Source organism: Crocodylus siamensis, chromosome 1, assembly GCF_052110815.1.
Source record: "Crocodylus siamensis isolate JL-2025a chromosome 1, ASM5211081v1, whole genome shotgun sequence".
NCBI lineage: Eukaryota > Metazoa > Chordata > Crocodylia > Crocodylidae > Crocodylus > Crocodylus siamensis.
The window spans coordinates 224,343,144-224,359,348 of NC_143395.1; the positions used below are offsets into that span (position 1 = coordinate 224,343,144).

Sequence of the window (16,205 nt, forward strand, 5' to 3'; positions counted from 1 at the left end):
GATCAGATGCTGGGATGAAAGGGTCAGATGCAGCTTATTCCAAGGAAATAATTTCCAAATTTGAATTGTGTCCCCAGAGTTACTTTTTCAGGCCACATCTTATTCCTATCACTGTCATGAACACTTAAGAATTTGTTTGAATAGCTTCTTGTCTCTTAGTTACAGTACTTTATATGTAAATTATAGATGATCTTCTGTTGAACTTTTTTTTTTTATATATATATATATTTTAAGGTCAGAAAGGAGTAGTTTCCTTCTGGAATGAGTTTGGATATCTAAGTGACAAATGGTCTGAGAAACCCTTGGATGCAGTTCAGTATAGGAGAAAACGTGCAATGGAAGTTCCTGCCATTGTTCAGTGTGGTGAGTTTATATATTGGACAAATAAAGGAGAGAAAGATGCGTGATTATACAGGGTAATATAGACAAGAGGTTCTTTAAAGTTAAGCACCTTTGTTCCAGTTTTCTCCACTGTATACTGCTGTGCTTTCATCTGCTTCTTCCTTCCAAAGATCTTGACCAGCTTTTTTGTTTCATTTTACCACTGTGTCTAAAAGAAACTGGTAACTTTTATAGTTGTCTACTTTTCTTTCTATATGTTTTATTTGATCTCCTGTAAAGGCTTCTTTGGTGCTTTAAGATAGCCACTTCAGCCCTAAGTTAACTGTCACTTTAAGTGAATTCACTGAAAATTATTTAAAATTGTTTTTATTTTGTATCACGTTCATTTTAAACTATCATGTTCATTTTAAAGTTTTTTCATTCTTCCCTAACTACATATGCTCCTGACATGGCAGGTTGTGTTCTACCTCGATATGGGATCATATCTCAAATTGGACAGTTTGTGGTGGTGCTGGTGTTGTTGTTATTGTTCCTTTCCTACCAATAGTAACTTTTGAGAAAAACCTTTCTGATTACTCTTATGAGTCATTCTGTAAGCTTCCAGTATCCTATGGCAACATTTGATCTTAAAAATGACTGGCTGTGCCTTTAATATTTTAGTCTGAGTGAAATTGTTTTATTTGATCAAAATATAATTAAACAAGTTTATTTCTTTAGCATCCTAGTACGTATTTCTGTTTCCTCAGATCTTTTGAATCAAAGAACCTTTCATTAAACTTTTGATGGAAAAAGTCCAGTAAATAGATTTTTCCACATCAGTGTCACCGAAATAAAGTGTTTCCTCTATTAAGCTGCCTGTCACTAGGAAGGAAACAGCTAGTCATAACAATGAGAGCAAGGAATATGACATTTAAGTTGGCTTTTGACTTCAAAAAAAAAATAAAGGCAGCATAAGGAGAAAAACTTGAGTTTTATTTCAGAAAAAGCAGTTAGGTTTCATACTGAGTAAAAACATCAGAAAAAATGTCTGTCTTTCTCCATTAAGGTACTTTTGCACACATTATATTCACACTTTTCATTAATATTAGAAACAGGACTTGCTCCTGCATCCTGGATTAGTGCCAAAAAGAATCTACAGTGTGCCACGGAGGGAGTAGTGACAGCCCTGAAGCAATCAGGGCTCACCACCAAAGCTGTAGTTTGTTAACCAGTTGGGATATTATAAATCTGCTTTGCTGATATTGTTGGACAACATGCATGAGCTACCTAAAATAGTACGGAGTGAAGTAGTTGTCCATAGCTGTTTCTCCTTTGATAATGCAAGACCAGCTAACAGGATTACCCTTGGAGGGAGAGAGATTAAAATCAAAGCATTTTAGAAACCTCTAAAAATTATCTAAAATGCATTTTCATAAATTATGTCAATTTTAGCTCTATATTTTGTATTGTATTTAAAGGTCAGAGATTTGTGCCATAGAACTTGGGCTCAGTCCTTTGCGTTCTAGCAGAAGTAGTGTGACATGAGGGTTTCCTATTTCTATCCTTGATGGAACATAAGCTGTCACACGTCAAATCATGTTGCTTGTTCAGGACTGAACAATACCCATCCTGGTACTTAGGGCAATTCAAGTTTGGGGAAATATAGAAAACAAACTTTTTTCAGCTGGGTTTTTTATTGTTGTTGTTGTTTAATGGCACTTGTTTACACGACACTTTCGTAGTTTGGTAATGTTCTGACAGGTTCTGTGATAGGTTAGTGGATAAGATAAGAGCCAGTAAAAGATGCATAATTATAATAAATAGGGTGTGCATCATATATATATCCATGCATGTATATACATGCTTTCTAACATATAGTAAACCATTTTATTTCAACTTTCCAATTATTTTTCTAGATATCTGCCTTAAATGGAGGATACTCTCATCTTCCACTGATGCTGAAAATGGAGACCGCAGTGGCATCTGGATCTGCACATATAACCCCAACCCTCTGGAAAACAAGTAAGTCCTCATGTTGATGTAGGCTGACATTTATTTAAAGCCAAAAGAATTACCTGGGAGTAAATAGTAAAGCACATGTGCTGTAGAAGCATTTGAAAAGGCACCTGCTTCTGGGGAAACGTCACAATTGTGGTTGTTAGGTTAGAAAACAAAGGCAGATGAATGAAATTGTATCAGACTTTGCTAGCTATGGCTAGTGTATTAATTGGCCTTTTTGGCACTGCTTTATGATAGACCTGAATTTCTAGATAGTTCACCTGGAAGATTGATCATATAGCAGTTAGGTGTACCCAATCTGTTGTTTCAGATATCTGTCACTGGGGACATAGTCCTGTCAAATTCAACTATCATCCTCACCCGTTCCATAGTGAAAGTCTTGGTATTTGAGACAAGGGAAGCCTTAAGTTTAGCAACCATTCTGTTTACTCCCTATTTTATGGAGCTTGAGCATGTTGTCCAACAACATCAGTTTTTAAACCCAAGCTCTCTGTTATGTTACATGATTTTAATTCTTATAGCTCCACTATAATGAAAGTGTATTATACAAGTAAATAGGAGCTAGTAAGCAAAGTAGTCCCAGCCAGCAGTATGTTCTATTAATCAGTCTGGCAGAGAACAGCGTTGTATGTGTGTGCATCTTGATTTCTTGCAGGCAGTTTGAACCTTTTTGATGGACAAAAACTAATAGTAGTAAACTCCTTTTCTGACAGGACCTGTTTCATGTATTAAGATTCAAATCTGTTGGGAAAACACTATAAAATGGCTTCTCCACTGTGATTTCTGTACAATCGCAATATAGACAAATGTCTTTTCCCAACTTCTAACTTCCTGAATTCCAAGCGTTACCATGACTCAACTCACTCAAGCTTGAAATTAATAAGAATCATGGTACGATGGACAAAAATAGGTCCAGTGTGAAGCCTGTGTACTTAGAATGCCTGTCATCCATCAGTGTAAGTGACTGGGATGCACAAGAAACAAGAGAACCCAGCTCCCTTCTTGTTATTTGTATCTGCTGTTTCAAGTAAAGGGGAGTTGTAGGTAGTAACACTTACGTTTGTCATTGTAAATAACAGGAGTGATATGGAGTGCATTCAGAAAATGGATCTATTGTGTAAGACAAAGCCACTTGTACAGTCCTTTGGAGAGTAGTCTGTTTTAAAGCATCAAAGATCATTCCTTGCCAGACTGTACAAAATAAAAGAATAGTATTTCTTTCCACTGATTATTTTTCTTGTATTGATTAATACCATATTGTAGGTGTAATAGACCAGAACATTTACCTTCCATCCCTTTGGGCACTTTGAATAAACCAGCGCAGTTACCAAATGACAAAGAAAAGCTCCTTTTAGAGTCAATCCAGAGACATCAAAAGAAGCTGGAAAACTTGCAGTCTCAGGTGACCTGTTACTTATAGCTTTCTTTTAGATTATAAAGGGGTTGTCTTCAGGAAAGCTCTAGCTCATGCTCTAAGTCTGCAATGAGGCATCCTTGGATTAAGTCATCCTGCAAACATAGGGCTGGGAGTGTTTAATTAAATTTGATTTAATTCTGGCTTATTCACAATTAACAACATGTGTAAGTTGATCTATCTTAGAATTATAATGCCAGATGAGTTAAATTCTATCAATGTATTTTGGTAGAATAAATGTCAATAGATATTGATAGAATAAATAAAATCTAGCAATAGAATAAAGCAATCTTAAAATCTATCAATAGATGAAACCATCTCCAGAGGTGAGTATTATTGCATAACTCGCTTTGCTTTATTGTCTAATAACTATTAGGATTCTGAAAACTGCAACTGTAATCTTTTTAGCCAGATTTGATATGAGAGTTAAATACGTACAATGCACAAATGCAAGAAATACAATTATGTTGTGATATACTTCAGATGGCCTGAGTATTAAAAGGGGGTTCAGTTGCATTGACAAACAAAAAAGATAGCTCCTAGGAATTAGAGCATAGAGATCATTGCCCTTTTTTGTAAGATGGTTAATGTGAAATTGAGAAGTTGAAGGAGAAGCAGTCAATGGTATATGTTCTTAATATCTTAACACTGAAACATTTCTTTTGAATTATATATACTGATCCTTGAAAAGAGATGACCAAAACTGATAAACAGATGCATCACTTTTTCAGGATTCTCATCCAGTGTGTGGATGTTAGGAAGTAACTTTGTTGAAGAACTTACTTAATTAGAAAGGCAAAGAATATATTCTTGCAGTTGGGAACAGCTGTCACAAACACAACTGCTTATTTCTCATACTGAAGAGTGCACTCCAAGAAAACGTTTGTAAAACCTTAGAAACAGCATCTGGTGATTCTTACCTTTCATGGTGTTTTAGGAACAAAAATGCCACTCTGTTAAACATGCCAAGTCTTGGTTTGCTCATTGTGCTTTCAGTCCTATCATCCTGAGAGATCTGAGTCCTGTCTTCCAGAAAAGCTACACATGGCTTCCTCTCACACTGTTTAACTTTTGCCCTAATACTTTGAGTTTCCTTTATATGTGAGTTTTTCAGTTTCTGCTCAAGTGGTTTCAGATGGTGGGCCCATAATCTAAAAGTAGCACATCTATATTTAAGCTATCTCATTCCTTCTTTCTGTCATTTATTTTATAGTCTTCTTTGAATAACTATCCCTGCTGCAAGAAAGGTGCTGCTTGCGTAGTTTCATAGTTAGTAGGGTTCATAGAATCATAGAAGTAGGGTCGGAAGGGACCTTGTAGATCTTCAAGCCTGACCCCCTGCCTGGGCGGAGAAAAAGACTGGACTCAGATGAGTCCAGCCAGGTAGTCATCAAGCCTCTTCTTAAAGATCCCCAGGGTAGGAGCCAGAACCACTTCCCTTGGAAGTTGGTTCCAGCTCCTAGCCGCCCTAACTGTGAAGTAGTTCTTGCAGATGTCTAATCTAAATCTACTCTCTAATAACTTGTGTCCATTGTTCGTTGTCATGCCAGGGGGTAGTAAGGGAAACAGCATCTCCCCTAAACCCTTCTGGTCAGCAGGTCCCCCCTCCCCTCTTGTGAAGGCTGAACAGGTTTAGATCCCACAGTCTTTCAATGTAGGGTCTGCCCTGTAGTCCCCAGATCATGCGTGTGGCCCTCCACTGGACCCTTTCAATGTTGTCCACATCCCTCCTGAAATGGGGTGCACAGAACTGGACACAGTACTTCAGCTGTGGCCTGACCAGCGTCGCATATACGGGGAGGATCACCTCCCTGGCTCTACTTGAGATGCACCTATGGATGCACGACAAGGTGCGGTTAGCCCTGCCAACCCAGACCTCGCATTGTCGGCGCATGTTCGTCTTGGAGTCAGTAATGACTCAAGATCCCTTTCTGCCTCCATGCTCTCGAGAAGGGAGTTTCCCATTCTATAAGCGTGCTGCTGGTTTCTACTGCCTAAGTGCAGCACCCTGCACTTGCCAGTATTGAAACACATCTTGTTTATGTCAGCCCACTCCTGTAACCTATGCAGGTCTGGTTGCAATCTTTCCCTCCCTACTAGCATGCTTACCTCACCCCAAATTTTGGTATCATCAGCGAATTTAAACAGGTTGCATTTCACCCCGTCGTCCAAATCGCTGATGAAGATGTTGAACAGCACAAGCCCCAGGACTGAGCCCTGGGGGACTCCGCTGCCCACTTCCCCCCAGGTCGAATATGACCCATCCACCACCACCCTCCGAGTACAACCCTTCAGCCAATCTACAATCCATCTGACTGTGTAGGCATCAGTGCCACAGTTGCCTAGTTTTTTAATGAGGATGGAGTGGGAGACGGTGTCAAAGGCCTTGCTGAAGTCTAGAAAGACTACGTCCACGGCAACACCTGCATCCATTGCCTTTGTGACCTGATCATAAAAGGCAATCAGGTTGGTCTGACAAGACCTGCCCCTAATGAAACCGTGCTGGTTGCCCTTGAGCATTGTCCCTGAAGCCAGCCCATCACAGATGTGCTCCTTGAGAATCTTCTCAAAGAGTTTCCCAAGGATACAGGTAAGACTGACGAGCCTATAGTTGCCCAGGTCCTCCCTCTTCCCTTTTCTGAAGATGGGGACCACATTAGCGATCTTCCAGTCATCTGGCACCTGGCCCGAGCACCACGAGCACTTGTAGAGCCGTGCCAAGGGCCCTGCAATAACCCCAGCTAGCTCCCTCAACACCCTGGGGTGGAGAGCATCTGGACCCGCTGACTCGAATACGTCCAGCCCCTCCAGAAGTTCTCTAACCCGGTCCTCCCCAACCTGAGGTCTGGAGGCGTTCCCCTCGAGTCCATCTGGCATCCCAGTGGGGAAATCCCAGTCCCTGCACAAGAAAATGGAAATGAAGAATTAGTTAAAGAGTTCCGCTTTCTCCTCTGGTGCAACCACCAGATTGCCCACCATACCTTGCAGGGGCCTCATGTTACCCGGTGCCTTCTTTATCCTCCCTGTGTATTTGAAAAAGGACTTTTTATTATCCTTGATCTTAGACGCTAGTCCTAGCTCTATGTCTGCCTTAGCTTTGCTGACAGCCCCCCTACAGGCCCAAGCAGAGGAGGTATACTCCTCTTTGGAGATACCACCCCACTTCCACTGGCTGTACGCTGACTTTTTGGCAAGCAGGCATTCCCGGACGCCCTTCGTTAGCCAGGGGGGCCTATGGGCACTCTTGCCCCCGTTGCTTCTTGTTGGGATGGACTCCCCCTGGGCCCTGAGTATCGTTTCCTTAAGGAACGACCACTCGCCCTGGACACTGAGTTCCCCTGCCCTCAAGGACCCCAGTGCCTCCCCCACTAGTCTCCTCAACTTGTTGAAGTTGGCCCTCCTAAAGTTTAGGGCTACCGTCTTCTTGCAGGTCCCTGACACCCTGTGCTGGATGGTGAATTCCAGCAAGCAATGATCGCTATCGCCCAGTGGATCAAGAACCTGGAGGCCCCTTACCAGGTCATCACCTGTTGCCAGGACCAGGTCCAACAGGACATTTCCTCTGTGCACCTCCTGGATTAAATGGAGGTCCTGTATCTCAGCTAGGAACATCCTGGAACGGTCCGTCCTGGCTGACTGTTCCTCCCAGCAGATGTCCAGGTAATTAAAATCACCCATGACAACTACATCCCTTGCCCCAAGTGCCTCTGCAAGTTGGCCCAAAAATTCCCGGTCCAGCTCCTCACCTTGGTTGGGGGGGTCTGTAGTAGACCCCCACCATCAAATCACTCTCCCCACGGTCCCCTTGAATCTTAACCCAGTACTTCAGCCTGCCCTTCCTCTGATCCCATTCTGCTGGCAGAGGATGTATAGTGCTCCTTGACATAGAGCGCCACACCCCCGCCTTTCCTTCCTTCTCTATCACGCCTGTAAAGCCTATAGGTCCTAATGCTAACTGCCCAGTCATGGGACGAATCCCACCACGTTTCTGTTTGCCCTATGATATCTGGGTTTGAACTAGCTATTCTGAGGACAAGTTCCTCCTGTTTATTCCCCATACTGCGAGCATTGGTATATAGGCATTTAAGGCCTGTGTGTGCCACCCCCAGTTTAGGGAGACTGTCTGGACCCCCGTTTCTTACCTTAGCACTCCTTGCTTTTGTCACCTGTCCTGCTCGGATGGCATCTCCTCGTCTTCCTGCAGCCCCCTCCCCCGGCGAGGCTAGTTTAAAGCTCACCGTATGAGATCAGCCAACCTGGAAGAGAAGACACGCTTGCCTTTAGGAGAGAGATGAAGCCCATCCCACCCCAGCAAGTCCCCCACCCGAAAGCATGGGTCATTATCAAGGAACCCAAAGCCTGCCTGGCGGCACCAGCTGCATTAGCTCCAGTTGACCATGCCAGTGCAGGCCTCGTGTCGCCGTCCCCACCTACTCACCGGAAGAAGAGAGGAAAATAACACCTGTGTCCCCGTCTCCTTCAGCTTGTCTCCTAGAGCTTTGAAGTCCTTCATAATGCGGTCAGGGTCGCCCCGGCTATGTTGTTCGTACACACGTGGACGACAACCATGGGGTACTGGTCTGCAGGTCGGATGCAGGCCGGGATCCTTTCCGTGATGTCCCTGACCCGAGCCCCAGGCATGAAGCAGACCTGTCGTGTCCAGGGGTCGGGCCGGCAGATGGGACCTTCCTCCAGGACCCAGCGTTTCTTTCTCCTCGTGTTCGTTCTCTGCCCATTCCCTGTTGTGTGGGGAGTGGCATCGTCCCTGCCAGAGGCCATTCCACCATCCTCCTCCGTCACAGCTGCCAGGGCATCAAACCTGTTCCCCAGCTGAACCTGGGGAGCTTCCACTGCTCTAGGCCTAGCAGCTCTGGATTTGGGCACCTTCTTCCACTCCTGTGTTGGATGCGTCTCCTGTGGGGGCTGTACAGTGGACGACCAGGCCTGTAGAGAATAGAAATAGGCATCAATTTCGTCCTCTGCATCCCTGATCCCCCTCAGCCTGCTCACCGCTGCCTGGAGCTCACTTACCTGCTCCTCCAGGGCCCTAAGTTGTGCCCAGGAGGGACAGACAAGGAGACCTCCAGGCCCCACCCCACCCCAGGTTGGAAGGGACCTGAGCAGATCATCAAGTCCAGCCCCCTGCCATGGTAGGAAAGAGTACTGGGGTCAAACAACCCCAGCAAGGTGGTTGTCTAGCCAATCACCTATAATTATTAAAAACAGTCAAAATGCTTTGTGTTGGTAGACTAAAAACAATTTAAAGTGTTGTTTGCCTCTTTACATCAGTTCTCTATCTGAAGATGAATTGTTAATTTGTCTACAGCAGTTACCTTTACTTTTCATTATGTGGTGTTATTTTTAGTATCTTCTGGAATGTACGTAGTTTGTGTCTAGGTTAGTTGCCCTGGTGGAAGTCTCCCTGCTGAACAGCCATGTGGCTGCTGTAATTTCATTGTACATGCTGGCCCTCTGGGCTTTTTAAGGCCCCTTTTATCTGTAGCTAAATTTTTTGCTATAGTCTCTAGGGCTTAGTCTCTTATCCCTGTCCTAGCTGCCAAAACACCACAGTACCCTAAATACACCCTTCCCCACTCTGGGCACATCTACACATGATGTTAACTGCACAGTAGCCTAATAATACTGTGCAGTAGCGTGCCACAACACAAACAGTGCTAATACATTACTGTACAGTATTATTAGGCTACTGTGCAGTAGTATCATTAAAAAGTCATGTGCCAGCACTGTTGCACAGTAGCATTAATTTAGTTGACTAAACAAATACTAAAAGTAATACTCAGTAACTACAGTGCATTAATGAACATGTAGACATGCCGAGTCAAGGAAATCTTATATTGACGTAAATAGATACCAACTTTACAGAAACAATCAGTTTCCTCACCATTCTTGAGCTCTTGTTGGTATTCAGTTGAGCATCTTTTCAGGCATCTTGGGTTCCCTATCTTGGCTCAACTCTTGCAGGCAAGGCTTCTCTTCAGAATCACAGAGTGACTCCCATGGTTAACATCTGTTCACTGGGCTACCCCCTATGAGTCCCTCTCTGAGTCTCTTGTCAGTTTCTCAGACTTCATGTTTTTTACCCCTCAGTTCTGACATTAATCTTTTTTCCTTTTTGTAGGTTTTCCAATCCTTAAGTCCCTATCTCTCTGCAGATAAACTGGCTTCACCTAGGAAGCAGCCACCTTCATCTGTGAGTTAGATCTCTTCAAGTGCCAGTAATTTTTAACAACAATCCTATTCACAGACAGACCTTCACCTTCTTATCTTTCCAGCTCAAAGAGTATGGGGCAGGAATACAGTAAAATAATCACAAAAGCCGAAACATACAGAAAGTTCATTATCTTAGACATAATTTGTGAATTGTACATAGGTTCTTCAGGTTATCATGGACTGGTTGCCATAAAGCAAAGTTGAAGTTTAGCATTAGAATTTAAATGCTGTTGCTGTGCTATTACAGGTATTTGGATGTAACATGACAATGTCAAATGTGTTTGCTTTGAGGGTGTGCTCTGTTTGTGCCACTCTTGTTTGTAGCAGATTTTCACCAGCTCCTAAAACTAACCGTGAAGACAGTGGGAAGTGAGGAGAGCCAAGTCATATCTTTAACAAGCTGAAAAGTTTCTAACCAGGAAGTGTTTTTCTTGTTCTTGAGCTAGCTTTATTATCATACTTTCTTGGACCTTTTGTTTGTCTTGTGTTTGATTACAATCACTTGTCAAATGCTTTTGAAAATGTTAACTTATAACTAGGTTCATCATGATGCATCTTTCTCTCTCACTTTATTTTTTTTAACTGGAAATGCATTTGGAGAACTCCAGCAGATAAGTTGCATGTTTTGTAGATTGCCCAAATGCATCTCAGATGTCACTCCAGTTGTACATGTATCCTGCATAACTTCCAAAAAAATTTAACAACTTTAGTATGACAGCTTCAGGCTATCACTTTGTTTCAAATGATCAAATCCAGAAAAGAATCGGTATTAATATTAGAGACCCTTTTTTTTTCTCTTTCCTTGAGGCTTACAGAGTGACTAACATCTTTAAGGACTCTCCAGCAGGCAGACAAGAGCCCAGCTATTCGTTGTGCATTTTTTAACACTTACTCTTACATCACAGTTTCAGGAACTTGAATGTGAAAACTTGCTAAACCTGAAATGAGTGTTTCAGAGCATAATGGCAACCTCTTGGAAATACTGTGCTTCCTTCAAACTAAGATGTTGTGCCTATTGGGCGTGTCTACACGTATTCTTATGGCAATGTTGTAACTGCCATGATTTAGTAAGTCCTTTTGAAAGTGCTAAATCATGATTCAGTGACAACCTATACTGTGCCATATATGCAGTGCAGTTATTTTTAGCAACTACTTTGCTGTGGCGGCATGCTATACTGAGGGAGCGCATCACTACGGCAAAGTAGCTGCTGGTCACGTGTAGACTCGCGGATGCTACATCTCTGTAGCTCACTGCTACAACGATGTACATCGTGGGTGAGTCATGTGTAGGACTCGCCCACAATGTCACTAATCTTTACATTGAACACTATCATGATATCTTCAGATGTTTTTAGCATTAGAAATCAACTTCAACTCTAGCACTTTAAAACATTTTTTTATAGTTTTGTATTTGTAAATAGATTTAATGTTTCACTTTTATATAAATGTAGCTAACTTAGGGCTTAAAATTTATATCAAAAGGTATTACTGATATACTTTGTACTTAATGGACAAATTAATTGATGACCAGGTTGGCTGGTTTTCACACAGGGAGGAGGGGACAGTACTTAAAGGAAATATTTAAAACAGTTCCTTACCACTTATTTCTGTCTTAATAGTTCTTTCTGATTATGCTATTGGAGACATTGTATATATTAAGTTCATACATTAAAGTTAGCTGTTCACATTTAAGTTGATAAGTATAGTCAGTCTCATTTAGTAGCAAGTATCCATGACCATAAACTCCTACATTTTATATACCTATGTTATATATCTATTTTTCTTACAGAAGCCTCATTTAATAGAACCACATACAAGTGTTCACTCTGAAGAGAGCACAGGAGGTGCAAAGAAAACTGTGAGTATTTAAATACTTGCATTGCCATTTTCAGTTATGAAGTAAACAGTTAAAACCAGGGAATGAAGATAGTCTATACACCAAAGTGAGGTATGGTGGTTTGGTTTTGTTTTGTTATTTTTTTAGTAATGTACAAGTTAAGAGATCAGGTAGCAGGTAGAATTTCTGTTAAATCAACTAGTCAGAAGACAAGTGGTTGGTTTGTGGAATAATTGATTGTTTTCTTTCTTTAAGCAAAAACAAAGAGCTCAGACAACAGTGCAGCAAAGGCATGTGTTCCACAGAGAATCATCTGTGTTGTCTGTATGTAGAAGAAAAAAGTATGAGCAAAAAGCTGAAAAAATGAGGCTTAGAAGATGGAAAATTGCAGAACACAGGCTTCCTTCCCAAAAGACAGACAGGCCTCATCAACAACAAAAACATGTTATTTCCTTGTTGGAGAAGGTGGAGGATCACAAAGTTTCACTGGTGCAGTATTGCTTGCTATTTCTTTGTTTTAATTTCCTTGCAAAATAGCTTTCAAATTTGCTGAATGCATTTGTTGCAGTTATTCAGTTGCACTTGCTATAAGAAGAAGTTTAAGAATATCCAGGTACAGCAAAACAGGATTTGTGAACATTACCTTTTCAGTTTGCTCTGTTTTTTGCCAATCTCCTTTCATGTTAGTTTGCATGGTCCTTGAGATTTAAGTTTATTTGTTAAGAACAGTTGCAAAGACTGTGGTACAGTAGGCCTGTGAAAGTCCATTCCACAGCATGTTTTCATATGGCTAAATTTAAGTTTCTGTGTGCTGTTCATAATTGTTACTAAGAGTCCTTATTGTAGTGTCTAGAAAGTCCTGCTGTGTTAGTTGTAACATAATGGACAGTCCCTGCCCTGGCAAGCTTTACAGTCTAAATGATTAGAATTTAAAGAGAGACACTCCAAGAGAAAGCATAGTAACTAGTAGGGCTCTGTGAAGCTTTGGTCCCTTATTCAATTCAACGGCAATTCGACCCGATTCAGTGGCCAAATCTCTGAATCAAATCAGAGGACCCGTTAATCTCTCCGAATCAATTCAGAGACATTCAGAAAGATTTGGAGATTCAGATACAGAGGCAGCTTTAAATGTTTTTTCTACATACTTCTAGGTAGCAGGGGCTCGTGAATGCTGTGACGCTGGGGCACACGTAGTGTCCCACAGAAGCATGGGGGGGCTCCCCAGCACGCTCAGCAACAGACCTGGAAGTGGACCAGAAGCACTTATAATCCACTTCTGGGTCTGCCAGGGAGAGCACTGGGCCCCCCACCTCCCATCCCTCCCGGCTCAATGACTGGTGCCTCCTGGGTCAGGGCGGGGGGCACCCAGGGTCCCACTGCGGCCGATCATTGAGCCAGGGAGGTGCGGGGGTGTGTGCTCCCTGGCAGACCCACAAGTGGGTCGCAAAGCATATGGAGGGCCCCCACACACTCCTGTGGGACACTCCATGCGCCCCAGCATCACAAGCCGCGCTGGTACCTCAAGGTACGTAGAAAAAACTTTTAAAGCTGTGTCTGTGTCTAAATCACTGATTCTCTGAATCAGCTCGAATCTTCAGATTCGGATTCAGCTGAATCGAATCAGGGACAGTGATCCAAATCAACAAATTGAATCCCTGTCCCTGATTCATGCCGAATCCAAATCAAATAGAGCCCACTTTGCATGCCCCTAGTAACTAGTGTAAACTTACACACCACAAGACAAAAAATATTAACCCTTCTTGCTTTAAACAAGTTAAGATATAGGTCTTGGGGAATTATTCTTTCTTGGCCTGTACATTGCCTTGTATATTCATGACCTTCAGTTTCTGCCATACTACAAATAAAAGGTGATTGTACTATTCTGTTTCTAACTAGGTCCTATTCTTTTTCTTGCTTAGATACTGGTTAGAGATTTTCTTACACAATTATGCCTTCTACTTTCCATAGGGAAGTTCAGTCTGAGAAGGCTCTTCTATTGTTTTGACCCTCTGAGCTATGCTGGGGAGTTGTGATGACTACTCATAGGTCATCCAGAAGGGAGGGTGGAATTGAGATGTGTTGAGAATGAAGCTGGAGTGTCTACCATGAAAGCTAGGCCTTTGGGCAACTGAAGAAGCACATAAAAGAGATTGACCAAAAAACTCTCCTTTCTTCAACACCACTGAAAAAGAGAGGGAACTTAAAGGATTTAGCATCTTAAGGGACATATAAAGAGCAGCCCAGGATAGATGGGGATGATGGAACCATGTTTGCCCTAAAAGCAATGTTTGACTATGCATGAAGGATTCAGATTCTGATAACCAAATTAAACTATATACCCAGTCAGTTTTTACTTCTCAGTGACAGCTTTCTGTTTACATATTTTCTGTGGCCAGTTGCAGGTTCTGTTGTCTTGTCTTGAAAAATGGGTTAGTGCTTCAAAGAAAGATGATAATGACTTTCTCTGACATCCCTTCTCTATTTAGCCAATGCCCAAGGAGAGAAACATTCAGTACAAATTGCATCATATTTTTAGCACATGGGTACTCATATGTTGCAACACCAGTATTTCTAGTCATCCTTTTACTTCTAGAAGCTAATTAACAACATTTTTTCTGCATTGGGAGTTGCACTAATGTGTTTTTGTCACCTGTAGCTGGCAATAAACTTAGAATTCTCAATTCTTAATTCTCATATTATGGTATTACATTAGGATATGATAAATACTGCCTTTGAAAAGATGGTATGAATAGTTTATTTCCTAACAAGTTCTGTTAGTTGCTGATTCTTCACTCTCCCTTAGAGCTACTCCCATAACATGTTTATTTACAAAAACAAAATATGAGAAAATTAAGCTTCCCCCAAAAAGGGATAGGAACGAAAGACTTTTACAACGTGGAAAATAGTGCAGTGCCTTCTATAGTTCAGTTATATCCCAACATTTCTTTTTCATAGCTAGAAGAAATAGGGTGTCTGGAAACAGTAAGTAATACAAGTGTAAATTGGAAATGTGGTTTTCAGATTACCTGAAGTCACACAACTCTTCCATATTTCTGCTTCTACCATGGAAGACTATTACTATCTTAAAAACTGATGTGGAACCAGGTGACCCAGCCCAGCAGTGGTGGGCCACTGTGCCATTACCCCCAATCTCTTTGCAGAACCCCAGAGTTCTGTGGAACAATTTGAAAACCATTGAATTAGAAGATCTTTGTGTGACTCTCAAGTTCTGTAGTTAAACTGGTTAGGATAAAATATTGCTGGTGCCATCAATCTTTGTACTTCAAAGTAAGTTCATAACCTCAAAATGTCTGGAAGAAATTACTTCCCCCAGACCTCAGATATATTGGATGACAGGACATTGCACATTTAATTTATGTTTGCACCCTGGGTTCTGTGCCTTTTCTATTGATTGCTATAGAAAATTAGATGTATTATTGGTTTAACATGATAGAGTAATTCCCTATCTTATATGAGGGCATCTGAGTCTTATCTGAGGGCAAGAAAATGTGAGGAAGCAGATGCTGTCATGAAGACAGATTTGTATTCTGTATGTAAACCTCATATACATGAAATGATAAAATTCAGTGTTAAATCCTCAAAAGACTAAGGCCAGGCATTGCTTTTTTTTCTGGAAGTGCAAATAGAACGCACAACTGCAGCTGCAAATCAGTGTTGCACTTCACAGTCAGTCAGTGAAAGGTTTGAGTACTCAGACACGAACACAATTGTGTTGCCTGCACAAAACTGCAAATACAAAGTTTTGCAAGAAATTGCCATCTTCAACATAGTGGCTGTCTTCTTGAAAAACTAGTCCTAAAAGCACAGATAGGATTGAGCAGTGTGTGTGAATATTATGGTAGCTTGATGGATCTCATGAAAACAAAATACAAAAAAAAGTCTCTTTGGGGGATTTAGACTTACAAAACAGAAAACAAAAGCAGTTTGCATTGTTATTTAATAAGGTTAACATTTCCCAACATGGACAGCTATCAACATTGTTTGAATTAGTGACATTGTGACGACTACCAAATTACCCATCAAGTATGATGGGGGGGTGGGGCTGGCAGGAATGGAGGCCTATGTCCGGGGCTGGCAGGAATGGAGGCCTATGTCCAGCCCCACACCCTCCCTTCCCCCTGCCGCTTCTCGTCACCCAGCCCCACTTAACGCCCCCCTTGCCACCCTGGGCCCAGCCTCGCTCAACCCCTGCCCCCCTGCTGCTCCTCGTCCGGCCCTGCTCCACGCCCCCATCCCTCCTGCTTCAGGTCCAACCCCATTCCCCACCCCCCACCTCCCCACTTTGGTTCCAACCCCACTCCCCCTCTACACTGCTTTGAGTCCGACCCAGCTCCACCCCAACTCTCCCCCACTTCAGGTCTG

At 42.1% G+C, this 16,205-nt stretch overlaps 1 protein-coding gene across 1 annotated transcript in view; it reads left to right on the top strand.

Moving 5' to 3' along the window:
- The window catches only part of MORC1 (MORC family CW-type zinc finger 1), a 91,786-nt gene that overhangs the window by 40,741 nt on the left and 34,840 nt on the right, over positions 1 to 16,205 (top strand). Inside the window, exons 15-19 of the mRNA XM_090041464.1 lie at positions 235 to 363; positions 2,238 to 2,343; positions 3,604 to 3,742; positions 11,775 to 11,843; positions 12,078 to 12,311. Coding sequence (XP_089897590.1) covers positions 235 to 363; positions 2,238 to 2,343; positions 3,604 to 3,742; positions 11,775 to 11,843; positions 12,078 to 12,311 — 677 coding nt within the window. The remainder of the gene's footprint in view (positions 1 to 234; positions 364 to 2,237; positions 2,344 to 3,603; positions 3,743 to 11,774; positions 11,844 to 12,077; positions 12,312 to 16,205) is intronic.